We start from the raw sequence: 27,221 nt of genomic DNA on the forward strand, positions 1-27,221 counted from the left end.
TTAATAAAGTTAATTAATAAAAAATGTTTTTTTTTTTCATGAAATATTTATTAAGAAATAACATTTTATATATACAATATTTCAGGGATAACGATGAAAATTCTCAGTTAGAGCACACACTGCAAGACCCAGTGGGTCAAACGAAAACGATTTGATTAAAATATGCGTCAAGTTTACGCGTACGTCAGATTAGGGGGCGTGGCGATCTCCGTCACTGCAGCCACGTAATCAGGGAAGTAGGAAGTGCAGCGCACGCCCTTCAGTTGCAGAAAGAGCAGAGTAAGTATAAACTTCATCAGCTGTCTTCATATTAAAATGTTTTAATGGCAGATAAATAATAAATCATTTGCATATGTTTTTCTTTCGTTCGCAAGTCCGGATAATGTGTGCGGTTGTGTGATTAGCAGATTCATTCATTTCAGATTGAATGAAGTTATTTTTTTTTATTTTTTTTGTGGAACTCTTTAAATGTTATGGTTATATTCACGTCTTTTAATATATGTAGTTACTGTCTGTTAGTTTGCATGTTTCAGATTTTTCAGATGTTCGTTTATAGTTGTTTTATAAATTAAGCTTGGATAAAATAATTGGGACAGGCAAATTATTCATTGCAGTTTATTTAGGAATTGAATGATCACTGGTTTGATGTTTCATCTGGTTTCCTTGTGCACCACAAACTGTATTGAGTTTTTAATAGTGCTGTCAAATGATTAATTGCGATTATTTTTGAAAATTCAGCTTTGCATCACAGGAAAAAAATGCTAAAATATATTCAATATATACAGTAATATTTCACAATATTACTGTTTTTTTTTTACAGTATTAAGAACTATTAAGATATCTTACCAACCCCAACCCCAAACTACAAAATATTTTGTTCTATTCCCAAAATGGTAGGTAAAAAATAAAAAAATAAAAAAAGGCAAACCTTGAGTGTAAACATATGTTCACATAGATCATGGTTTAACATTCCCTCATAATCATACACTAACATTTATAAAGATTGTTGGTCATTCATACAGTACAACATTTGTCATCTCCCAAATCATTCAAAACATTTGTCTGTGCCACAAATACTTGTTTACTGTACATTTAGAGTATTTCTACATTTCACTGCATGGATTCAAGCTGTCTGCATGCGTGAATGTTTAATTAGTGCAGAGGTTTTGGCTCGTCTCCGATTCCTCCAGCAAGACGATACACAGCCAGGCGATTATTTTTTTACATAATATATGTGTGGGTACTCTGTATATTTATTATCTTTATATAAATAAACACACATGCATGTATATATTTCAGAAAATTTTTATTTTTATATGTGAAATAAATTAAATTCTATAAATTGTATTAATATAAATATATGTGTGTGTGTGTGTTTATAGGCTTATATACACAGTACACATATATTAGTCAAACAAAAACTTTTATTTTGGATATGATTAATTGTTTGACAGCACTAGTTTTTAAAACTTATAATTTTTATAGTTCAGATTTAGCAATGTTTATACATGAAACAATGCAGTGTTTTAGTGGTAATCATTGTGGGTGATCCTGTTATGAAAGTTGTAAAGAATATGATTTAATAAATAAATCGAGCTAGATGATTGGAGTTGTTTTTGTGTTAGTTTTCAGAGATGGCTCAGTTTGAGAAAGTATCTCAGAAGTCCAAGGTGCATCCGAAGCCGGAGGGCCTGACGTTGCAGTATGGCACAGCTGGATTCCGCACTCATGCCACACATCTGGATCACATCATGTTCCGCATGGGGCTGCTGGCAACTTTGAGGTCCAAAAAAACGAAATCCACCATTGGAGTCATGGTGACTGCCTCCCATAACCCAGAGGTAAGAGCCATCTGTGTCATAACAATAGAGTAGTGGTGCTTTTTTCACTTTCCAAGAATGTTCCTGGAATGTTTTCATCATTTTCAGGAGGACAATGGGGTAAAGCTAATTGACCCCATGGGGGAGATGGTGACAGTGGTGTGGGAGGGATACGCCACACAGCTCGCTAACGCTGAGCAGGACTCTCTTCTCAAAGAGCTGAAGGACATTATTAAGAAAGAGGACATCGACATGAGTGAGCCTGCAAGCGTCTACGTCGGCAAAGACACCAGGTAGCCTGGATTCTGTTTACACAGTGGAAAGGTTAACAAATGTTGAAACTGAAAGCTTAAGTACATAGAGAGAGAAGCTACCAAACCTGTAGACTTCATAGTGGCCAAGCCAGTAGATCAAGTCAGAAAACGGCCAACAGAGGTTGCACAGTCTGAAAACGTGATTGACTAGCCAGGGTAGCCAAAAATAATCATACTTCCTGTTATAAAATAAAATAAAAATAAATTTAGGCATTTAGCAGATGCTTCTATTCAAAGTGACTTACAGTGCATTCAGGCTAAAAAATGTTTTACCTAACTGTTATCATAATCAGGATTCATTTCATACACCATTTCCCATAGTATGTTTACATAGTTATACATATGAAGTGAAAAAGGTGCAAGCTGAAGCCTTAGTTTATTATGCATACACTTCTCATTATAATTCTAATAAGTGTGATTTTCATTACTAGATATATACAAAATATGGAACTAAAAGTTGTTTCATACACGAAAACAATTGTTTCAAATATTATATATGCTGTACAAATGATCTTTTTTGGGGTTTTATATCTGTTTATCATCTTAATAATAATAATAAAAAAGTTTAAAAATTGCAAAATGAACTAGATTTTTCATTATTTAATAACTGTGACAATTTTTTTTTCAATATATTGTCACAGTTATTCCACAGTTTATTTTGTATTTTTTTACAGCTGTGAATGCATGTGCAAAGCAGTTTACTATGTGCTTTATACATTATCTGGGCAGTTTTGAGATCATTTGATAGATTTGTTCCCAACTCAGCATGGCATAAAGCACCTGATGAGAACATGCTATATTTAATAGATTTGATGAATAATACATTAATTGATTCATGATTAATGGCTAGATCTACATTTCCTATTGCACTCATCTATAATATGTAAAATGGTTGATTGTGTACTGCATAAAATACATTACTGAAGTGTAGTGTTTTATTTCTCTTTGTATATTTTCTTCAGACCAAGCAGTGAGAGTCTCTCTCAGGCTGTATTGGATGGAGTTTCCAGTTTGGGAGGCAAAACTCATGGTGTGTATTATGCAATTATAAAACCTTAATTTATCGACTCGTGTATATAGCTCATTTAGAGATGTTTTGCATTTGCATTATATTTCCGAGTATAAGTACAGTTGGTTTGCCCACAGATATGACAGTACAAAGGTTGATGAATTGCTCTGTTTATTATATTGTGACATATTGATGGGTGTGTGTTTCTCTTTAAGACTATGGTCTGGTCACCACTCCCCAGCTGCATTATATGGTGTGCTGTTGCAACACCAATGGCTGCTACGGCAGTCCCACTATTGAGGGCTACTACCAAAAACTCTCACAGGCTTTCCTTCAGCTCACTCAGAATGTAAGTGAAAAAAAAAAAAAACATTAATGATGCTTATTATTTTTCTAGCATTGATTGCTTCCCTGCTTGTATTCCAAAGGCCTTAAACCGCACCGACGATCAGAAGAGGCTATTGGTGGATGGAGCCAACGGCATCGGCGCATTGAAGATGAGAGAAATGGAGCCGTTTCTTCGCTCCGAGCTGCAGGTGGTGCTTTCGAATGACGGCAGTAGTGGGAAACTCAACCACATGTGTGGAGCAGATTACGTCAAAGTGCAGCAGAAAGCGCCTCAAGGTCTGTCTGAACTCCTCGAGGGACGTCTCATGAGAAAACTGCACCTCTGATCCCAGCAGGGAAAAAAAAAGCCTTTCTTATGAGTAGAAGATGCTGTAATATCTGTGTTTGTATTAACTAAGAGTTTATTTCATGATACAATGAGATAAGCTTTGAAAAACACTACACTACTGGTCAAAAGTGTGGAATAATTATGCTTTTGAATGTTTTTGATAGACGGCTCACCAAGGCTTCATTCATTAACAGTAAACATGGTGACATTCTGAAATATTATTACAGTTTAAAAATGTCTTCATAAATAATTTAATTAAAAAATCATAAACATTGCTATTTCTTAAATATAATTTTTCAGCATCATTACTCCAGTCGTCAGTCTCACGTGATCCTTCAGATATACTGATTAGTTATTATCGTTTATTTTTGCTGCTCAATTCTTAATAATAGTTCTTACTATCAGTGTTGAAAACAGTTCTTGCTGCTTAATATTTGTCTTACATATTTTAAGATACTTTAAGAACAGGATTTGTTTGAAATATAAATTATTGTAAAATTATAAAGATCTTTACTGTCACTTTTAATCAATTAAATGCTTCATTGCTAAATTAATATATATTTTTTTATTTATTTTTTTATCTTACCTATACCAGAGTTTCCACAAAAGCTTAAGTGGGAAAATATATACGAATGATAAAAATTGTTTCTTGAGCAGCTGATCAGCATATTAGAATGATTTCTGAAGGATCATGTGAGACTGAAGACTGGAGGAATGATGCTGAAAATTTGGCTTTGTATCACAGGAATAAATAACATTTTAAAGTATATTAAAACAGAAAACAGTTCTTATAATATTGAACAATATTTCTGTTTTTCATGTGTTTTGATCCAATAAATGCAGCCTTATCATACTTCTTTAAAAATTATTCCAAACTTGGATATCACTCTTTCATACCGAATTAACTGAGAAATCTCTCGCTTTCTTGACTCCAGGTATGAATATGGGAGTAGGTGAGCGCTGCTGCTCGTTCGATGGTGATGCCGATCGCATTGTTTACTACTACACCGACTCTAAAGGCTGCTTCCATCTGCTGGACGGAGACAAGATCGCTACTCTCATCAGCACGTACCTCAAAGAGCTGCTCACACAGGTTCTAAACACATTCTAGAATGAAGTGACCACGTCCAAATATGAACTTGCACATTCATTTAATCTTTGTGTTTACGTTCAGGCAGAGTTGAATTTACAGATTGCTGTTGTTCAGACAGCATATGCTAATGGGAGCTCAACTCGCTATTTGGAGGATGTCATGAAGGTGATTTAATAAAAATCTATAGGGTGTTCCAATTTATGGTTAAACTTGCTGTTTATGGGATGTAACCCTAGACTTCTCCACAGGTCACAGTATGCTGTACGAAAACAGGAGTTAAGCACCTACATCACGCAGCGCAGGAATTTGATATTGGAGTGTATTTTGAGGCAAATGGACATGGAACTGTGAGTTCACTGCTAAATAATGCCATTTTACAAAGGCAGATCCCTGGGTCATTGACTAAAAGTCGGTTGAAGGGTATTGATTTGAAAATTAAAAAAAGGCAGCAACACTTGATTTAGAATTTTACATTTACATTTAAATCTAACTTTTTTGCATTTCAAATGTTACATTTATTTTTTGAATTTTTAAGTTTAAATTTCAACATATTTTGATAATATTAGTATTAGGACTAGGATATGATGTCATGCTCTTAAAATGTTCAACTATACTTTTAAACTTGTATTTATTTGAAACTGCACAATTTAGCATTCCCATCATGTTAAAATGTAACATCTGCGACTTTTGAGCTTTGTTAGTTTTAACCAGTGTTTTTTTAACCAGGTTTTGTTCAGCAAAGCTGCACAGAAACAGATTCAGGAGCTGATGAAAGACCCGAACACAAATGATGAGAGAAAACGAGCGGTGAAACTCCTGGAGAGCACCATCAATCTGATCAACCAGGTATAGACAAACTGGATCACCAGACGCTTTACTAAAACTGTCTTTTTCAAAACTGAACTCCCTTTCTCTTTTCTGCAGACGGTGGGAGACGCGATATCAGATATGCTAGTGATTGAAGCAGTGTTGGCCATCAGAGGGATGTCTGCACAAGACTGGGACGCTATTTACACAGACCTGCCCAACCGCCAGCTAAAAGTCACGGTGTGTGCTCGTGTGTGTGTTTGTGAGGTTTATGAGTGTAAGAGTGTATATTTAACTGTTGCACTCTGCAGGTGTCAGACCGGCGTGTCATAGATACGACAGACGCAGAGAGGAGGGCTGTGAGTCCAGAGGGGCTGCAGGACACCATCGACACGCTTGTCAAGAAATACAAAAGCGCTCGGTCTTTCGTTAGACCGTCTGGAACTGAAGATGTGGTCAGGGTCTATGCCGAGGCTGACACACAGGTACACTGGATCATTACACTCGTTTTCTCTGATATATTGCGTATGATGTGTTTGATTGTAATTGCAATTGTTCTGTTTATGTGCAGGAAAGTGCTGATAGTCTGGCTCATGAGGTCAGCCTGGCTGTGTATCGTCTTGCTGGAGGAATCGGAGACGAGCCAAAACCTCTGCACTAATTAAACATTCACGCATGCAGACAGCTTGAATCCATGCAGTGAAATGTAGAAATACTCTAAATGTACAGTAAACAAGTTTTTGTGGCAAAGACAAATGTTTTGAATGATTTGGGAGATGACAAATGTTGTACTGTATGAATGACAAACAATCTTTATAAATGTTAGTGTATGATTATGAGGGAATGTTAAACCATGATCTATGTGAACATATGTTTACACTCAAGGTTTGCCTTTTTTTATTTTTTACCTACCATTTTGGGAATAGAACAAAATATTTTGTAGTTTGGGGTTGGTAAGATATCTTAATAGTTTTTAATACTGTAAAAAAAACAGTAATATTATGAAATATTACTGTATATATTGAATATATTGTAGCATTTTTTTCCTGTGATGCAAAGCTGAATTTTCAGCATTATTACTCCAGTCTCCTGTGGTCACATGATCCTTCAGAAATCATTCTAATATGCTGATTTGCTGCTTAAGAAACATTTCTGATTATTATCAACGCTGAAGACAGTTGTGCTATTGATTCATATCTTTGTGGAAACCATGATAATTATTTTCCAGAAAAACTGAATAGTAGACATTTGAATAGTAGTGAATGTGCAATCAAAACTGGGTAGCTCTTTAATAAAAGCCTTATTGTATTAAATAAAATAGAGGTGAATTAAACTTGATTGTATGTAGCTTTATGTGATTTTATACCCTTTTTCTCCAATAAAAATGCTACCTGGGTTCTTAGAAAATCGAATAAACATTGTATCCTATCATTCTGGTGGTTTCTTCTATCTGATATTACCTGTAAAAAAATATGAAAGCATTACTTTTCTGAGTGTGCCATACATGCACTGCATTAAAAAAAACTTCAGGCACTGCTGCTCTGCAGTCAAACTTTATTTGTTTTGAAGAATCAGATGAGACATAGTTAAACGCTTATAGACGCAGTTACAGCTATTCAGTCAAAGCAGGTAGCAAAGGATGAAAAACGTTTTTTGACATTTGGTTTGGTTTTGGTTTTGATAACAGAATGTGAGATCTGAGCAACAACAACTCTAAATGAATTAACTTTGATGGAAATGGGAATGAGACTATTTCAATCGTTCTCTTCTGCGGCGCCAGAGATAGTGATGGTACGTTCTTGGGTGTCCCTTTCAAACATGCCCTCATCTGTCTTAACTGTTCTGCAACCAAAGTGAGATCGGAATTAGCATCCAGATGCATTTTATAATATAATAATAAAAAAAGAAGTATGAAGTTGTTTTGTAATATTGTGTTGGAATGGTGTACTTGTACCTAATGAGAACGGTCTTCCTCTCGGTCATCTCCACAGCCTGCTCGTGAGTGAACTCCTCCACAGACTCGTGATGGTTGTGGTCGACTATTGTGCTGCTGGAGAGCATCTTCTCTGAGGCGGCTGAGCTCACCGCTTCACTGATCGCCCCAGAAACACTGCTGACCCTTCCTGCACTCACGCTCATGAGAGACAGTCCACTCACCATACTGGACAAGCGACTGTCTTCTCCCTCTATCAGCTTCCTGCAATACCACAGGCAAATCAAAAATTGGTTAGATATCGGTAGTTACCAAGAATCTTAAACTATGTGTATGTGGTTAACCATTTTTAATCACTATATTATGGAATCCCATTTCTGCCACAGGATAAAAAAAGGGAATTGAAAGTATTTATATCACAATTGAAAACTCTTTTTTCACAATTTTGAGAAAAAAAAAAACTGAATTGTGAGATATAAACTTTCAAAAAAATTCACAAATTTGCAATTGCGAGAGAAAAGTCAGAATTGTGAGGTAAATAGTTTCAAGGCAAAAAACCACTCAGAATTACTGCAATTACCTTTTTTATTTTTTTATTCCATGTTGGAAAAAAACTGAATTGTGAGATGCAAAACTCAGAATTCAAAGAAAATGTCAGGATTGCAAGATAAAGAACTCATAATTCAGTGAAACAAGTCAGAATTGTAAGATTAAAAAGTTGCAAATTACCTTTTTTAATTCCATGGTGAAAAAACTAAACAGAATTGCGGGATGTAAACTCAGAATTGCAAGAAAAAAAGTCACAATTTAGATTAGTTTTCTTAGAACTGAGAGTTTATATCTTGGAATTCTGAGATTATTTCTCGCAATTCGGCGCTTAAATCTAAAAAAAAAACTGAATTTTAAGATGCAATGTATCACTCATTCAATGTGCTGTGGTGTGATGGCAGCACTGAAGTACCTGTATGTGGTGATTTCAATCTCCAGCGACATCTTAATGTTGAGCAGTTCCTGATATTCTCTCAGCAGCAGCCCAATCTTCCCTTTAATAGACTTCAGTTCCTCCTTTAAAGTCTCGATACGGATCTATGACACATGATTTTTTGAGATCTTCGAATCAAATTGAGTGTAACTCATTCATGAATGCTTGTATGATACAACGCAGTGAGGTAAGTTTCTGGGTGGTTGCTACAAAAAGGGCCCACCCTCGGTCTCAATGACATTCTGTTCTAGAAAATCTACTATTTATAAGTTTGCATATTTCCCTTTACTATAAAAGAGTAGTATTTTTGAATTTACAGTATTTATAAAATGGTAGTCAAAGGGTAGCAAGTTACTATGTCCATCGAGATTCTGAAGTACACATATGATGGACACTTTACTATCCCATGAGTCTGCTGAAGAGGGTTTGGTTGTAGCCATTGTGACATGTTCTCTTTACATTGAAAGGGGTGTGGCTTTACCTGTAGTCCCTCCTCCTCTTTCTTGTGTCTCTCCTGTGCTTCCTGGATCTGTAGCAGCAGTGCTTCATTCCTGTTTTTTAGAGCGTCCAGCTCTCTCTGTTTATTCTGAATCTAAAAACACACATGCATTCAATTTATAAGGCAGTAGAGTTTGGTGCTTTAATTAAATGAGGCACGGGACAGGATTTCCCACACCTCTCTCTTGTAAGCTGTGAGTTCCTCTCTGATGCTCCTCACTGTGTCCACATGCCGTGATGTAGCTTTGTTTAGATCTTGAAACTTTGCTTTATACCAAGCGTCCATCTCCTAGTAAACACCAGTCGGGAAAAACATGAGCATTTGAGTTCAGTGCAAGGGATAATGAGGTTTATATGCGGCCCGTCCTCATTACCTGCAGGTTTTGGGCAGCGATACTGTCATATTGAGCCTGGATCTGTTTGAGGGCGGATGCCAGATCGGGCAAAGAGAAGGCCACATCTACTTTAGCCACAGATCCATAAATCTGAGCCATCAACTCCTCGATTTCCTGACATAGAGAAATTTTTTTTCAATCAAGTTGTCAGAACAGTTAATTCGATTGTAAATACATATCAATACAATGAAATACCCAGTGATTAACATTAAAATCACATAGCAATTTGAGAATATTCTTTGAGAACAGTAAAACTAAACTTTACAGTAGGCAGACTGTAAAAAAAAACGTTACGTTTTTAAGAATAATAAATGAATCTTGTATAACTTAAAAAATTAAGTTTGATAAGCTTGTAAAAAAATTATTTTGATAAGCTAAAGTAATTGAAAAAGATATGTTGCCGTGACTTGTCATGTCATTTTTTACAGTGGATATTATATTATATTATATTATATTATATTCAGAATTCATAATTGCATGATGTAAACTCAGAATTGCATGAAAAAAAGTCACAATTCTTATTATATATTATTATTTATAATAATATGATGACATTTATAATATTATAATATTAGATCATATTATATTTAAATGGCCTGCACCTTTTTGTGAATCCTCTGCAGGAACTCAAGCTCCACTTCCAGGTTTTCCAGTCGTTTTTCCAAGGCAATTCGGGCGGATGTGGCTGCGTCCACATCCTAGTAGACAAAGGGAGTTTGAGCACCAATCATTAAGTAAAACTGATCGATGTTAACGTTTTTTGTGTATTAAGTTGAACCTTACCGGTCTGAAGGTTTCAATTTCAAGCTCTGCCTTTTTCCTGGCCTCCAAAGCCTCCTCGTATTTCACCTTCAGCATCTCCAGCTGACCTGCCATGGCATCCTTTGCTGCTACTGCCAGGTCCTACGAAAACAAGGGTAGATACTTGCTAGAAATTAGTAAGTTATGATCTAAATGTGTAAGTAAGTCGTGATTGGCCTGTGGTCATCCCTCACCCGCTGGACTTTCATCTGGTCAGCAATCCTCCTCAGCTCCCTCAGCTGGTCCTCATAGAGCAGTCGAAGTCCAGACGGCTTCACATGGTGGCTCTTGATGCCCTCAATTTCTGTCTCCAGCAGCTTGTTGCTCTGCTCCAGAGAGCGTACCTGGAACAAGACCACTCAAACTCACTGGCTGGTCTACAAAGTGGGAAAGCAAAAGGAGAAGATGGAGAAGCATGCCTGTCTTACCTTCTCAATATATACAGCCAGACGGTCATTGAGGGTGACCATCTCCTTTCTCTCACTGGTGCGTGTGCTGAGGAAAGCCTGGTTCTCAGCGGCTGCAGCGTCCAGATCCAGCGCACCCCCAGCTACCCCCAAACCCATGCCCAGACACAGCGTTCCCATACTCACGCTGCTGTAGAAGGTAAATAGTGTTTATTGTAAAAAATTTATATATTTTTAAAGGTAATACAAAATACAAGCTATTTAACCAATTTAATTATCAAATATATAATGCAATAAAATTATTATTATTAATGATATTATATATTATTGTTATAGCCATTACTGCCATTGTTAGTTTAGTATAATTGATATAATATAATATTTTTGTTGATATTTTGAATTCGATTTTAATTGAACATTTTCTGTTTTGTGTATTGAGTCAAGGTTTTAGTAACTTTGTTGTGTTTTTGACATTTTCTAACCTTTTTTTTGAAAGTAAGTCTGTATATTTTTATTATAAGTTTTAGTTTTAAGTTTTTTTTTTTTTTTATTTGTTGTTGTTGTTGTTGTTGTTTTAATACTTCAACTAAACAGAAATGAGAATTGTTACCCTGGAAGAATTTTTTAAATATTTTATTTCTTTTAAATGATTATATTATTTAGAGTAATTAAATTTTTTTTTATGCTTTTAGTTTTAGTTAACTGCAATATTATTATTATATTATTGCCAGAGTTATTTTAGTATCCTTGATATGCTTATATATATATATATATATATATATATATATATATATATATATATATATATATATATATATATATATATATATATATATATATATATATTTTTTTTTTTTTTTTTTTTCAATATTTTAAATTAGATTTAAAACAAGATTTTATTTTTACGTTCTATTTTCATTTTAATTTTAGTTCCGAGTTTTAGTAAAAAAAAAAATGTCTGCATAGCTTATAGTTTTAGTTATTTTAGTACTTAGATCTAAAGTACACAAAAATAAAAAATGTCATAGCTGAAATAATGATATGATATGATATGATAAGGCATACCTGGTCATGCGTGATTTGCGGGATCCGGAGCGCGCCCTGCGCCCCATAGTGCCCCTGCGGGTGTAGCTGGCGGAGCGGTGGCGCGCGGCTCCACGGGTGGGCGAAGGGCTGGAGACCCGGACCTGAAGCGTGGAAGAGGTCAGGCCACCCTCAAAGTGACGGCGGTAAGAGGACAATCTTTCTGGACTGTGACTCATGGTGAAGCTGTAGTTCCTCGCACGTCTCCAGAGATGCTCCAGAAGCGTTGTGCCTGCGCTCATGGATGATGGAGCTTTATACCTGCTGTCCGGGCGAGGAATGTCGAACCTCAGTCTGACACAGAGTCGAACCCTCCACTCAACTATCTGACGGGCCAGTGCGAAGAGCTTTACCGCGATAAAAATAGACGAGTGAGCTTTCCTAATGAAGACGGCAAGCCTGATATAATGAAATTCTCTGCATCTGAAACTGTCTAAAAACTCCGAGACTGAAAATGCTGGTGACCTCATCAAGGAAGAGCATGCTGCTACAATTAGAATTTACTTTATTATGTTCTGGAAACAAACAAGCAAACAAACGCATAAAGAAAATTCCAATATAATTATTATATAGGGCTAAATAGCATAAAAGTGGCATGAAATATTATTTGTTACATTTAAATGGATATGATATTTTATATATAATGATAAAAAAACAGTACTATTATATTAATTACAAAAATATTATATTATCCCACTGATATATAAATCTCTTCTACCAGGGAGTGGCCAAAATGGCAGCATAGGAAATTAGACAGACAAAAATAATCATCTAACATCATATTTAAAAAGACATTCACAAGTTCTTCCAGGTAGAACTCCTAAAGATTTCTACAAATATTTAGAGATGGATTTTTTTCTAACATCCTAACACTCAGCATTTCATTCCACAGCTGAGGAAAAGGCTGTTTTTGCCAAACTCAGAGCGAACAGTCAAATGTGGTTTGTAAAATTTATTATATAATTAGAAGTATAATATGATAATAGATTACAAATATGAGTTGGCGGTTTACCTAATAATATATTGGCAGTAAATAATAACATATGCATTTTTCTACTTTGGTTCAAGGATGACCAACCAACTATTTTGTACAAAGTACAAGTGATAGGAACGTGAAGATGTATTTGTTACAAATCATATTGCAGCATGCTATGTACTATCCTTTTTTTTTGCTTCAAAAGGAAAGCACATCTTAATACGAAAAAAAGTTATGTTATGTTATGTTATGTTATGTTATGTTATGTTATGTTATGTTATGAAACTGCCCGGAACTCATGCTTAGATTTGCTTTCTTCCGGACCGTTTTCATGTGCACATTTAAATTACACGGAGTGTTTTTTATGTCGCGCTCATCGTCTGATTTAATCAGAGTATCGTTTTATTTTAACTCAATTTAAGATCACGTTAAGTTTATTTTCTACCTAAAAAATCTCAGGATGGCAGGGAACTTCTGGCAGAGCTCACATTAGTAAGTAGAGACCGCTTTTGTAAATAAATCGAGGACATTAAAGGAATTTCTAGAGGTTTTGCTGCTTCGAAGCTGCAAGAGAAACAAAACCATACAAACTCATGGATTTGCCTAATTGTAACTAATGTCTTTTTTTAAATCTTCGTTAATACCAAAGAATATATACTAGAATGGATGTCTATTATTTTTGGAATAGTTTAAATATCTGGATTATTAGTTTTAGCCGGCTGGCTAGTGGCTTTGAACTGAAGAAACCATAGAGAAATTAAATTTATGAAAAAATAATAATAAATGTGTTATTCACGGCATTAGTTCATTTTTAACGTTTTACGTGATTTTTACGTTTTTCAGTAAGTATCATTTTGTTTTGATGCTTGTATGAAGTTTGTAAATGAAGTGACATAAATTAGGAGTATATTAAATATACAATGTAATGCCGCTGCGCTGATTTATAAGTTATTATTTTATGATTTCTGGATTTTAAGTGTCTGGTGTTTGTTCTTATCAGTCTGCAGTGGGTTCTGGACAAACAGGATCTGATGAAGGAGAGACAGAAAGATCTCAAGTTCCTCACCGAGGAGGAATATTGGAAGCTACAGATATTTTTTGCCAATGGTATGGAGATAAATTATTTTTAAAATATGAATATGGGCCTGTTCTGAATTTATGCAAATCTTCAGGTGTAATTTGGCTGCTTTGTATTTTATTCAAGATGCATTTTTAAGGAAATGTTCATTCAAAGTTTAAAACATTAAACCTTGTCTTTAAACACTTTAAATAGTTTAATTTGTCTTCTCGTGGCAGTGATTCAAGCTTTAGGGGAACACTTGAAACTCAGGCAGCAGGTCATCGCAACGGCAACAGTCTACTTTAAGCGTTTCTACGCCAGGTGAGCAGGTCCTTTTCTTTGTTACAGCCTTTACTTCCTCCGTAAAGATTGGTGCTCGACTTTAAGATTGATGGCCCTTGTGTTTTACAAATGAGGGTGCTACATTTATTCTCTGTGGCTTTTTCAAGTACACTTGCATGAAAGTTAAAGAAAGCTCTTGGCTTGTTTTCAGGTACTCTCTGAAGAGCATAGACCCTGTGCTGATGGCCCCCACATGTGTGTTTCTGGCCTCTAAAGTAGAGGTAAACACTCTCAATATGGGAATTTCTGCTGAAAGATGCATCATTTTGATTTTTAATGTAATAAAAAAAAAATTTCCTTAACAGGAATTTGGTGTTGTTTCGAACACACGCCTTATTTCAGCAGCAACGTCTGTGAGTAAGTAATTTATATTTCACAAACTCATCCGACAGCATCATATATTACTACAGAAATGCAATTTAACAGTATAAAGTACAGGGTTTCAACGGGTCTTAACAAGACTTAATTCACCCTTCCACAAATAAAGAACTTTAAAAGATTTTAAAATCATAAAGTCATGATAATAAATGTTGCATGCACTGGGAAAAAAAAGATTGTCTTCCTTAGTATTTTTATTTTTTAGTACAAATGTCTAAACATCCTTTAATCAAGATGCATTTATTTGAGATGCAAATCTAAAATGAAAAATAAAAAAAAATCACCAAATCTCTTCACTATCAGGAAGGTTTGGGAATCCCAGATCATGTTTTCATACTAATATGGATTAAATACATCTTTCTCTGTTTGTAACAGTGAAAACAAGGTTCTCTTATGCCTTTCCAAAGGAGTTTCCCTTCAGAATGAACCACGTGAGTCAGACTTCTTTGCTTTGCTCCAGCAGAAAACTTCTAAAACACTGATCTGAAATGTAGGCGAGTTGTTCCAGATGGCCTTGCTGTTACAGTCCCAAACAAATCTGACAGCGTCACTAAAGATCTAGATAAAACGGTCTGATTCATATGATGGAAACGCTGTCTGAGAGGCTGAGATTGTGTGTGTGATGATGCAGCCTTCTGTCACATCCTAAGGGTCACCAAGTTTCTGACACCCAATCAGGAGCGACATTCCTCGCGCTTACAACACCTTCGTAGGAAAGTCTCGTTATGGTGAAAATGACTGTTGGCCCGTGTCTCGGGCTGGTGATAAGTGTGGTATGATTACAAAGAGTTTTATTTGTTGGGGACACCACTGATCAGGGGTCTCAGAGGCCTGGTGGTACGTTTATGGATAATCATAATGGGAAAAATTATCCACATGTTTTGCAGTGAACTCATGCTTCTCTCTTTGTGTCTAGATCTTGGAGTGTGAATTCTACTTACTGGAGCTCATGGTTGGTATTGATTCTTCTTCTTTGGGATGTTCAGGTGTTAGTTTTTGGCCTCTGTTCATGGGTGTTTGGTTTGGATTTGTTTCAGGACTGCTGTCTGATCGTGTATCACCCTTACAGACCGTTACTGCAGTATGTGCAGGACATGGGGCAGGAGGACATGCTGCTGCCGCTGGCTTGGTGAGGAGCGTGGCTTCAGACGGCATGGAAAACAAGCAAGCACTGTTCATTTTGCCTTATAAGTGTGTTAGAAACATCTAAGTGGGCGGTGAAGGAAATGTTGATTAGATAAGTTGCAGATACAAGCCTCTTGCTTTTGAATCTATGCCTCTCCTGAAAGCTCTTCTTTCATTAAAAAATCTTGTTTTTAATGCAAGAGCAGGTGCAACTGTTTGTAAAATGAATGTGTGAGGCGTTCGGTGTCATTTGCTTCCAGCAGAGTAATTTAAGTTTTTTTTTGTTTTGTTTGGGTTTTTTTTTTTTTTTAGTAATTTTGTTGTGTTTTTGCAATTATGTTTTTTTTTTTTTTATATCGTTATTTTTTTTTTTACTTTTAGTTCAGTTTCGGTTTTAATTAATAATAATAAAAAAAAACATTTAGTACTTAAACTTGAGTTAGTTACCAAAATGACATCTAATTTTTATTTACATTTTTAATCTAATATTTATATTTTATTTTGGCTTTATTTTAAATAGCAAAAATGTTTTTAATAGTTTAAGTTTGTGAAAGTTTTTTTTACAAAAATTGTTATATTGCTTGAATTCTATTTCTTATAATATTTTTAAATTTATTTTCATATATATATATATATATATATATATATATATATATATATATATATATATATATTATAAATAAATTGGTTTGAAGTGCAAATAGTGTTACCATTTTCTGCAGGATTATTATAGTTATAGAAATAGTTGTAGAAATAAACACTAAAATAACTGAAATAAACAAAAATGAACTGAAATATATATATATATTCTATTTTGGCTAGATGCCATGGCATCATTTCTCCTTTTAATTTAGTTTAACTTAATATATGAAAATAACTAAAACTGAATAAAAATGTATAAAAACTTTAGACAAACAAAAACTAATGAGAAAAATAACAAAATTACTAAAACTTTAAGATGAAAACCGCAAATATTAAAATTAAACCGATTCAAAATATTAATAAAAACTATAATATATCCCAGTGATACTAAAATAATACTGGTTTACTACATTTTCCTATAGCAGCTAAAGAAGCGGAAGTCTTGCACATTCACAGAAGATAGCTTACTTCTGTCTCGCAAAATAAGCTGAATGAGTGAACTTGAATGTCCTGTGAATGTGTGCAGGAGGATAGTGAACGACACCTACAGGACAGACCTGTGTCTGCTTTATCCTCCATTTATGATAGCACTGGGTAAGAACAAACTGCCTATATTTAATCCAAATAACTGTATGAAGACATTGTCATGTCACATACCAGTGGGCGGAGTTACAGATTGTGTGTCCCTCCCCCTCCAGCCTGCCTGCATGTGGCCTGTGTGGTGCAGCAGAAAGATGCCAGGCAGTGGTTCGCTGAGCTGTCTGTTGACATGGACAAGGTAAGAGACACTCGGCTGTAAAAATGAATGAATGTTTCTGCCTTGCTCTGTATATTAACAAAGGAGCTTTCCTCCAAACAGATCCTGGAGATTATCAGGGTGATTCTGAAACTCTATGACCAGTGGAAGAACTTTGATGATAGGAAGGAAATGGCCGTTGTGCTCAACAAAGTGCCCAAACCCAAACCTCCTCCTAACAGGTACGACAGACTGCAGACCTCAGTTTTCACAATCACACAACACTATATTTATCTAAATGGAAATATTCTGGGAAGCTTTCACTAATGCAAAGAGAAACAATGAAAAGAGGCAGTGCATTTCAGTGCAAAATGTCTTTGCAACTCTTGAATTCTTGTAAATGTCATGGATAAAAGTAAAATTACTGGATTATACTACAGTTCTAGATAAAAAAATTTTTTTTTAGAGTTAATGTCACAGTTTTTGTTAGAATGCATGCTTTCACACTTGTGAATTTTTCACCGCATTTAACATGGTTGATGATACTGCCCAATGATATTTTAGTGTTGTTTATAAACTTTTATATTATTTATTCATATTTTGAATTAGTTTTCATGCTTATATTTTCAGTTTACATTTTACAAATTTTATGTGCTTTTGTGATTGATTGATTTATTTATTTTGACCGTGTCTATATAGCTTTATGGCAAGTTTTTAAAATGTACGTTTTTCATCCTGTATTTATTCATTTATATTATTTATTTTTATTTTATTGTTTTTGATAGTTAGAAAAAAATCCCTTTATTAAAGTCTGTTTTATGTTCAAATATTTTTTTAAGTTTTAGGTTTAAGTTTTTTTTCTTTATTATTTTAGTACTCAAAATTATTTGAAACATTTTCAAAAAGTGGAAAAGCCCTTTATTAAGGCTCGTTTTAATTTTTATTACGTTTTTAGTTTTAGTAACTTTAGTACTTATGCTTATTTTAGTTAGTTTTCAAGGCAACATTTCTAAATTTAGCTCAAGTTCAAGTTTTTCATCTATATTTTATTTCAGCTTTATTTCAATTACCAACATTTTTGGTAATTTTTATAGTTTTAAGAAAAGTGGAAAAGACATTTTTTATCTCCTCTCACTTCTGCACTCGTATTTTCTTTTCTTACAACAGTGAGACTGATCAGAGCTCAAACGGGAGTCAAAACAGCTCGTACAGTCAGTCCTAGAGCGGCCTCTGCTGGAGGACCTGAGGTGGAGTGATACACAAACACAGCACATCCCGGCACATCTGAATGCTCCTTTTCACAAGCTCATTGTTTTATGACTGTGGGGAAACACATTCCCGGCACAAATCCTCTCTTTCCTCTCTTCTGGGCTCTTCCAGCAATCAGAGCAGAGAGAATGATGCCACCTCTTTCCTTCCACCAATCAGAGCAGAGAGAATGATGCCACCTCTTTCCTTCCACCAATCAGAGCAGCCCATGTCAGAACTGCTCACCAATAGGAAATATGCTTTGATTTAGAGTTTATTGGCAAGCCTAAGGCTGTTGTCTTGAATGTTACGGACACACACACAACACACACACAAACGCACCTCATTTGGTATTTGTTTGATTAAGAGGGGTGCGGTTTTCCCAGATCTTGTTAGTCGATAGTCCTGACTTCCTTGAAAAGTCCCATTAAGCTTCTTTTAGCGGATGCTCTTTGGGAACTAAGAAAACTTGATTATTTTCTGTCTGAGAGCGGCAAATAGAGAGTGTGTGTGTTTAATCGCAAATATATTTGTATGCGTGCCTCTCGTTGACCATATCACAGTTTGTATTCCTCAGGGAAACGGATCAGTCCTCTTTACAAAGTGGCTGTCTGTAAACTGATTGGCCACAGGGCTATGTGACGGCGATCTTTTGAACCCTCGTACTGTGTAATCAAATCCTGATTGGATATTTGACGCACATGTGGATGTGAGTTAAAATGCACAAGTGACACAGATAGTTGAGTTGATCACAGTATGCTTCAAACGGCATTGTAAATATGCTTTCCATTTATAGCCCTTGACATTGTTTTGTCTCATAAATTTACTGTATGATTATGCTATATGTGTACTTGACATAAAGCCAAATGACTTTTTTTTTTTGCTTTCATTTTGTTTGTTTTTAGATTTGTTGTCCATGGAGGACAAGCCAATATCTTCAGGGTTTTGGCCATGTAGATCTACGTCTTAGATGTGGTTATCAAGTCCCTCACTTCCTATCATTTGCATCTCCATCATTAGTTTGGTGGACATGAAGGACTTCAAATTATTTTACAGAACATACATGTTTGGGTGTGTTTTGAATGGAATTATTTTACATTTAGTTGTGCTTTAGGAGTGTTGCCTCATCTTTATTGAGTGAACTTGCATAAATGTGGCCCTTCTCCGTGATGCATTATACCCATTATTTGCCTGTATATATATTTGTCAATGTGAGAGCTCTGTAAGATGAGAGGGCTTGGAGTGTTCTCATTAATTTGTCTATAATGGAGCTCAGAAGCCTTATTGAATAAAGCTGCTGTTGAAACAAAAATTACAAATCTTTTTTTTTTTGGCATGAAAAGTGTCCTGTGTTAAAATGATATTTAAAAATTATATATTAAATATATAATTTAATTCTTTTCTATAATTATATAAAATATTTTTATATATTTATAAAGTTTTAAATTATATTAAATTAATTTTATACTTTTGTTATATTTTAAACTTAATTTTAATGGTGCATTGGGAATTATGTGAAACTTTCGATGTAGGGTGATTCATGTAAATTGGGAAAAAAAAATTATCTTTAAAATGACTGACAAAAATCTCCCAATTGTCATGAATTAACCTACTAAATTAACTAAAATCGTTTAAACTATAACTATTTGATTTTATAATAATAATAATGTAAAAAACGTAAATGAAAAAAAAACTGAATTCCATATATTAATGTAAGCTACAGCAGATGTACGGTACATGATATGAAAATAACAATGATGTAAATAGAACATATTATTAATCCTTCGTTCTGTGAGGTTAGTTGCGAAGCTACTTCATCAAACGTTTCTGGAACAAAATAATGGAACCTTTATAAATTACTGATTTCATATAATGAGCTATTATGAATTTTTTGTTACCGAACAAGTGGATCTGACCAATGAGAGTGGCGAATCTGCGCACTCGTCCCGCCCCCTCGCAGCATCAGCAGCCCCGCCCCTGGTGACGTACAGCGCTCAGCTGTGCGGTAAACAGCGGCGGCGAGCGGCTGCGGATTGATGCCGACCCCACCGCGGGGACGGACGGCCAGCATCAGGAGGCGACATGCCCGCTGCTGCTCCTCATCCGTTTGTCCTTAGACCCTCTGACACCCACATCCTCACCACCTCCACCCTGCGGCACTGATGAAGCCTCCTCTGTCGAACCCACACCGGGCCGAAGGGCGGATAGAGGAGAGAGAGGATGTACTGGCACGTCGCCTTCGCCTGGAGCCGCTCCTGCGCGCTTGAACTGGGCCGGAACAAGAGCCTCTCGCTCGGCTTGTGCGGCTCTGAGGAGGATCTCTCGTTATATGGGTACATTATAGCCTACCCGCTGCAGGAGTGCGGAGGGATCATGTCTGCGTTAGGAGTCGACTCCTGGTGGAGAAAAACGCTCTACATCACCGGGGGCGCGCTGCTCGCCGCCGCTGCCTATTTACTACACGAGCTGCTTGTCATTAGGTATCTATCTATCTATGCAACGTTTATATATTAGCACTCAATAAATAAGCACTGCATAGACAGTGGTGATAATAATATAAATTATTATTACTGCTATCCATGCAGTGCTTGTACTTTTATATATAATTTATATAAATTTAATGTTTATATTTTAATATATTAATATTTAAATATTTTAGATATTATTTGACATATTTAATATTTTGTAAATAATATTTAACAATTATTATATATAACAATAATTGTATTATTCTGTTTTTGTTATTATTACGATTTATGTAATGCTTATATATATATATATATATATATATATATATATATATATATATATATATATATATATATATATATATATATATATATATCCCCTTTGGGTGGAGTGAGAGGGGCATGAACAGGGTTTTTATGTAAGAAAAATTACCTAAATTCATGTCAACAGAATGCAATGCAGCCATTCGTTATCCTACGCTGAAGAGTGATGAATACAGATGAATATCAGAATCAGAACCTGCCAACTGATTGAATTTTGAGCAGTATGCTATTTATTACCTCGTCTACTCATGTTGATATGTTGATGTGTGCTATATCAAGGGCATGGCAGCAGGAGCGTCTCTATATGTAGGCCTTGAGGATGTCTCCTTGTGATATTGTGATGTTATAGAATGACCTTTATCATACCCTTATTGACAATGTGTAAATAGTGACCCGTCAATGTAGAGATCAGAGCCAGCTGGGTTTAATTCTGTGCTTTTGCTTTGTCTCTGACCTTTGCAGAAATGGCAGTGCTGTTAGTACTTAGCAAAACATCTCAGGTTACACAAGGCCCTGGGAAAGGCTTGGTGTTATTTGATGACCATTCACATGAGCTATTGATTCAGACATGCATTACACAAATATAATTACATATTATTAATTGTTTTAAGATCAGAGACACACTTATAAGTACAAAACTGAAGAGAGAACGCTACTGACTGTGATGCTTTGAATGTGTTTCAGCACCACTGAAGTGGACAGCGACTAATCACTAAAGACTGAACTCTGAATCGATCTAAAGTGTTTCTGGAATATTTCTGGTCCATTTTAATTTTTTTTTTTTTATAATTTTAGGAGTTGATGAACTCTGTTTAAAAATTATAAAATGTAAAAAACAAAAAACAAAACAAAAACAAAAAAAACAGAATATTATAACAACCAACCAGGAAACACATTAAAAATAATCTAAAAATCTATTTACCCCAATTGTATCAAGTAATTTAATTTAATAATAATATACTTTGTTTCAAAGGCAATTAAAAGTATCTAATGTGCCCAAAGCTTTGCACAATAGATAATGCTGTATATGGTCATGTTGAAGAGTTTCTGGTGTGTTTTGAAACAAAATTGAAAATTGTAGAATATGATAAAGTTGGTTTAAAGAGGATGAAATTTCAAAAAATCCCAGAGACACTGAAGGAAGTAAGTAAGCTATATTATAGCAACCATCAATCTGAAAACACATAAAAACTGCATAAAAATCTATTTTTCCCCCTACATAATTCAATTTAATAATATAATTTCTCCCAAGGTAATAATAGGATTTTTCCCATTAGTATCTAATGGGCTCAAAGCTTTTCACAGTAGATGGTGCTGAATCTTGCTCATTTTGGACAGTTTCTGGTGCATTTTTAAAAGAAAATGTACCACTTTATGATGTTTTAGTGTATTTGTGAACTGTTTGATCTCCATTAATTTCTAATTCACTTCCATATTTGCTGCCCTGCAGGAAGGAACAGGAGTTGGACTCTGAAGATGCCATCATTCTGCATCAGTTTGCCCGGCCCAAAACTGGAGTGCCTAGCTTGTCCCCTTTCTGCCTGAAGATAGAAACATACCTGCGGATGGCGGACCTTCCTTACCAGGTATCAAAATATATGATAATGATACGTTGTGAAAAGAGGTGGATGTTTTTTAAACATACAAGCTGTTTTCTCCTCAGAACTATTTCGATGGGAAGCTGTCTCCTCAAGGGAAGATGCCTTGGATAGCGTATAATAAGGAGCAGGTGTGCGGGACAGAGTTCATCATCGACTTCCTGGAGGAAAAGCTCGGCGTGAATCTCAACTCCAGTCTGAGTCCTCAAGAGAAAGCCATCTCACGTGCCATAACCAAAATGGTGGAGGAACACTTCTACTGGTGAGAAAGAGCTGGGGGGTTTTCTTCACATATGGTCTAAATCAACCCTGATATTTGAATGAACATCTTCAGTGCTTCATTATATTGTAGAAAAACAGAGATCAGATTCACTTGCATAAGTTACTTGAATATTTAAGTTACTGAATGACTGAAATGTGTTAATATTCTACATATGATGCATTTTGCTTTAGGACGATAGCATACTGTCAGTGGGTGGACAATGTGGAAGAGACGCAGAAGATGTTAGCCACAAACGGGCCACTGAGTGACATGCTCAGGTGGATTTTGAGTCAGGTGACCGGCAGCATTGTGAAGAGAGAGATGTACGGCCATGGGATCGGACGCTTCTCCAAAGAGGAGGTTTACTCTCTGATGGAGAAAGACATGCGCACCCTTGCCACATTCCTTGGTGTGTTTTAAACATCTAAGGCACAGTTTTTTAGCTTTATTGACAGGATTTGTAGCATTTTAGTCATTTTCTATATTTAATCTAGATTAGGGGTCCTCAATTCTGGACCTCATGAACCACTTTCCCTGCAGAGTTTTGCTCCAACCCTAATCAAATACACCTGAGCAAACTAATCCAGGTCTTCAGGATCAGTGCGAAGTTGCAGGTGGGTGTGTTTAATCCAGGCTGGACCTGATCTCTGCTGGAAAGTGGATCTCGAGGTTCAGAGTTGAGGATCCCTGATCTAGATTATTCTAGATGAATCTCTGGAGTTAAGAACTTTTAAAAACCGGTTACAAAATTAAAGCAGCAATGGATCATTGTCCTCTAGTGCTCAGAAAGCCTAAATCATCCTTTCACACCGGAAACTTACTTGTTTTTTTTGTATTAATCTCCAGTACAAATAAATAGAGATTGTAAGTAAGATACGTAATAAGTAAAATTGTTATATCAAGATACACTTTACTTAATATTGCATGAGATTATGCTTAAAACAAGTGTGGTGATAAAAATAAACTTTAATTCTAAGGCAAACAAGATCATTTTTCTTACTCTCTATTTTTTTTTTTCTTGTTTTAAGCATAAACTCATTACAGTTCTATACATTAGTTTTGGTAAATGTGTCAGTAAACAAGACTTGAAGTCATTTTACTTTTCAAATATGAATAATCTTGAAAGAACATACTCTTACTACAGGTGAATTGCTATGAAAACACCTTTCCTTTATGAGATAACAGATATGGTAATTGTGACTTTTTCATCTCAATTCTGACTTGTCTGCTCTAAATTGTGATGATATAAACTCATAATTCCTAGAAAAAAGTCATAATTAACTTTTTTTATGATAAAAAAAATCTGAGAATCAAATATCAGAGGGAAAAAGTCATTTGACATTTTTACAATTCTGAAAAATATGTAAATTCAGTATTCAGAGAAAACAAATATATAAATCACAATGACCTTTATTATTTTTTAAATCTGTGGTAGAAACAAGCTTCCATAGGTACCTGAGCCATATCTAGAGACCAGAACATCATAGCAACAAACCAGAAAACACATGAAAAATATAGAAAAATAATTTTTCTGTTGTTTTATATAATTCAGTTTAATAACAATTTTATCCTGTAGGCAATAAAAAGTATCTAATGGGCCCGGAGCTCTCCACAGTAGATGCTGCTGTATTTGGTCATCTGGCTCAGGCCATGTGGACTCTCCCAGGAACACGTCCAGAGCAGTTAATCAAAGGTGAGCTCATGAACTCATGCTTTTTGTGTATTATGATACTGTTACATAAAGTTTTGAGTGCATTAACTGACTGAAGCTGCTTCATCGGTGCAGGCGAGTTCATCAACCTGGCCATGTACTGTGAACGAATCCGCCGCAAATTCTGGCCGGAGTGGTTTGTGGACGTCGACGACCTTTACTACGACGGACTGAGCGAGGAGCCGGATTCTCCTTCTCAGCTTCCGGATTTGGGTCTGTACTCACGCAGCGGCAGCTTCCAGGAGCAGGAAAGTGCTCTGTCGCACCATGACACACCGTCACCAGACAGCGACGCCACCGGGCACTCCCTGTTCGATTCTGACATGGACACCGAATGCTCAGAAACTGAGCATTTGAAGTGAAAACCACACCCTCTTGATGATGTATCTGCACGGGCCCCGCCCCCTTCGTTCTCCCACATGCCCTTTAGCAGGGGAAGGGCTGGTCAAATAAAGATGTGGTAACATAGCAGCGGTTTTCCCAGACTCTCAGCGATGGACAGGTATTCTGACACTTTTTAATTAATGAGAATGAGATTTTATTCAATGAGGGAAGGTCAGGCCATGGAAAATCCAGGGAGAAAAAGTATCAAACAGAATAATAAAGATGGATTAAAGAGTGAGAATGGAACGGAGTGAATGATGCTTCAGCTGAATCACTCCTCCTGTGGTTGTGACATCATCACTGCGCTCGAAATCGACAGAATGACATCATCACATGTGACCACTTCCCTTTCACTGTGTGTGTTTTTGTAGCTAAACAGCATTTCTTACATCCTGGGATTTATTGTTATACGGGTAGACAGACAGAAAGAAGGGTTTTGGGTTCTGATTGAAGTGTGTAAATACTTGTGTGAAACAACTTGACTCATTCTTATAGTCAATCTAAAATTCACATCCAGTTTTATTTGATCATATTTAGCATATTTGATAGTACTCATATTTGACCATGATTTTTCAAAAAAATTATGCGTAAGTATAAATCAAGTAAGCCTAAGTTGCTGTCCAGTATTCATCTTGAAATATAACAATATACAAGTTATTTTTATGATTATTTTATTTATTTGTCACAGCAAAAAGACACTTGAACTACAAAAATTTTCACAATTTCTAAAAGGCCTTTAACTTGCAAAAAAAAAAAAAAAAAAAAAAAAAAAAAAAAAATATATATATATATATATATATATATATATATATAATCTATCAGTTTGATGAGAGAATGCATATAGTAGATTCAATAGAACAGGTTTTCCAGGACAGTTTTGATCATGTTCATAATTTAGAGGCTTAACTTAACTTTTGTGGTTTAATATCAGTCATATCTCATCAGTACTCCCTGCATGTTTAATTAAGGACAGATTATTATTTGATATTGGGCAAATTATTAATTTAGGAGCAAACACGGTGAATGTATAAATAGATCATTTATTTGTTTGAGGTTCAGTCTATTTTCAGTTGCAAGAAAATGTAAAATCAATATAGTCTGCAATGCAGATCCAGAATCAGTTGCATGCTGTTAAAATCTATATCATGCAAGACTCGTGTATATGTTTTCCTAGCTAAAAACATCACTTGTGTTTGTCGAACAGCAAACACTTCAGATGGATCTGTGATGCAAGAGCGCCTCCTGTGGGCTGCATCATTATTTACTACGACAAAAAAAACACTGGACCAGAACAGAACAGAATACCCTGGTAATGCAGCAGTGTTACTCAAATGCAGCCATTACAGGAGACTCATAACACAATACAGATGGAGACAGACAGCTGGTGTGTGTGTGTGTGTGTGTGTGTGTCCATCTGCTGCAGGACTGAGTCTCTGAGTCATCTTCACACATGAACACACTCGCAGGAATAATCTCCTAGGGTCCGATGCACAACGAATGACACATGCAGGACGGGAGACTTATGTTTTTCTGTTCCTTACTGAGATTTAATCTGTATCTTGCTGTGCCGTACAAACTTCCTTCCTGTTGCCACCAAAGCCCTTTTAAAATCTTGAACATAATCCTGCATTAAGATGCTGTCTATATAGAGCATTTATTAGAAAGAATGCCCCTTCAAATCCAAATGTACTTATCTGATGTTTTTTTAAATGAAGCATTATTAGAAAAAACGATTTTAAATAAACATTGGGTTAATTAACTGGTGCTTTTTTCAGAAATAAAATGTTTGCATGCCAGCAATTATTTAAATGTGCCAAAGACTTAAAGGAACAGTTCACCCAAAAAGGAACATTTGCTGATGATTTATTCACCCTTTGACCATACAACATAGAGATTAGTTTTTTTTTTCTCTGTAGTGAATGGGTGCCATCAGAATGAGAGTCCAGACAGCTAATAAAAGCATCACAATAATCCACATTACTCCAGTATATCAGTTAATATCTTGTGAAGTTGGAGAAAGCAATATTATTAACAGAGGACTAATATTTTAACCTAAAGCAATGATTTAGAGTTAAAAATGTCTTAAAGATGAATTTGTTTCTTTTAAACACACAGATTTTCACTACACAATACATTATTTGATGGACTG

The 27,221-nt window shown here is 35.5% G+C and overlaps 4 protein-coding genes across 7 annotated transcripts; 3 read left to right on the forward strand and 1 right to left on the reverse strand.

The window, feature by feature from the left end:
• Positions 1 to 183: 183 nt before the first annotated feature.
• LOC127977724 (phosphoacetylglucosamine mutase-like) lies at positions 184 to 7,150 on the forward strand. Its single transcript, XM_052582771.1, has 13 exons — positions 184 to 279; positions 1,626 to 1,841; positions 1,929 to 2,113; positions 3,097 to 3,164; positions 3,359 to 3,492; positions 3,572 to 3,767; positions 4,755 to 4,912; positions 4,994 to 5,077; positions 5,161 to 5,259; positions 5,639 to 5,758; positions 5,837 to 5,959; positions 6,031 to 6,204; positions 6,291 to 7,150. Exons 2-13 carry the CDS (start codon positions 1,635 to 1,637, stop codon positions 6,378 to 6,380), a joined length of 1,638 nt encoding a protein of 545 aa, XP_052438731.1. The 5' UTR covers positions 184 to 279; positions 1,626 to 1,634; the 3' UTR covers positions 6,381 to 7,150.
• A 117-nt stretch (positions 7,151 to 7,267) lies between these two features.
• LOC127970417 (glial fibrillary acidic protein) lies at positions 7,268 to 12,324 on the reverse strand. Of its 2 annotated transcripts, none has more exons than XM_052573004.1 (11): positions 11,801 to 12,324; positions 10,757 to 10,925; positions 10,523 to 10,672; positions 10,311 to 10,430; positions 10,130 to 10,225; positions 9,507 to 9,641; positions 9,311 to 9,421; positions 9,116 to 9,226; positions 8,614 to 8,738; positions 7,674 to 7,916; positions 7,268 to 7,561 (listed from the first exon to the last, which is right to left on the reverse strand). In XM_052573004.1, exons 1-11 carry the CDS (start codon positions 12,286 to 12,288, stop codon positions 7,474 to 7,476), a joined length of 1,836 nt encoding a protein of 611 aa, XP_052428964.1. In that variant the 5' UTR covers positions 12,289 to 12,324; the 3' UTR covers positions 7,268 to 7,473. The 2 variants fall into 2 exon arrangements, with proteins under 2 accessions (XP_052428964.1, XP_052428973.1); XM_052573013.1 differs by having other exon boundaries at positions 7,268 to 7,556; positions 11,801 to 12,321.
• Positions 12,325 to 13,095: 771 nt separating this feature from the next.
• On the forward strand, positions 13,096 to 19,637 carry LOC127977732 (cyclin-C-like). 3 transcript variants are annotated; one of them, XM_052582799.1, is made up of 13 exons: positions 13,096 to 13,286; positions 13,795 to 13,901; positions 14,091 to 14,175; positions 14,348 to 14,417; positions 14,502 to 14,553; positions 14,950 to 15,005; positions 15,491 to 15,526; positions 15,612 to 15,703; positions 16,868 to 16,935; positions 17,040 to 17,119; positions 17,201 to 17,319; positions 18,245 to 18,324; positions 19,231 to 19,637. In XM_052582799.1, the coding sequence occupies exons 1-12, from the start codon at positions 13,255 to 13,257 to the stop codon at positions 18,297 to 18,299; spliced, it is 852 nt and encodes a 283-aa protein (XP_052438759.1). In that variant the 5' UTR covers positions 13,096 to 13,254; the 3' UTR covers positions 18,300 to 18,324; positions 19,231 to 19,637. The 3 variants fall into 3 exon arrangements, with proteins under 3 accessions (XP_052438759.1, XP_052438747.1, XP_052438739.1); XM_052582787.1 differs by lacking the exon at positions 19,231 to 19,637 and adding an exon at positions 18,458 to 19,156; XM_052582779.1 differs by lacking the exon at positions 19,231 to 19,637 and having other exon boundaries at positions 13,098 to 13,286; positions 18,245 to 19,156.
• A 664-nt stretch (positions 19,638 to 20,301) lies between these two features.
• On the forward strand, positions 20,302 to 25,854 carry faxca (failed axon connections homolog, metaxin like GST domain containing a). Its single transcript, XM_052582815.1, has 6 exons — positions 20,302 to 20,805; positions 22,568 to 22,703; positions 22,781 to 22,977; positions 23,169 to 23,386; positions 24,554 to 24,670; positions 24,764 to 25,854. Exons 1-6 carry the CDS (start codon positions 20,546 to 20,548, stop codon positions 25,048 to 25,050), a joined length of 1,215 nt encoding a protein of 404 aa, XP_052438775.1. The 5' UTR covers positions 20,302 to 20,545; the 3' UTR covers positions 25,051 to 25,854.
• Positions 25,855 to 27,221: the final 1,367 nt, after the last annotated feature.

Source organism: Carassius gibelio, chromosome A4 (genome assembly GCF_023724105.1).
Source record: "Carassius gibelio isolate Cgi1373 ecotype wild population from Czech Republic chromosome A4, carGib1.2-hapl.c, whole genome shotgun sequence".
Taxonomy (NCBI): Eukaryota; Metazoa; Chordata; class Actinopteri; order Cypriniformes; family Cyprinidae; genus Carassius; species Carassius gibelio.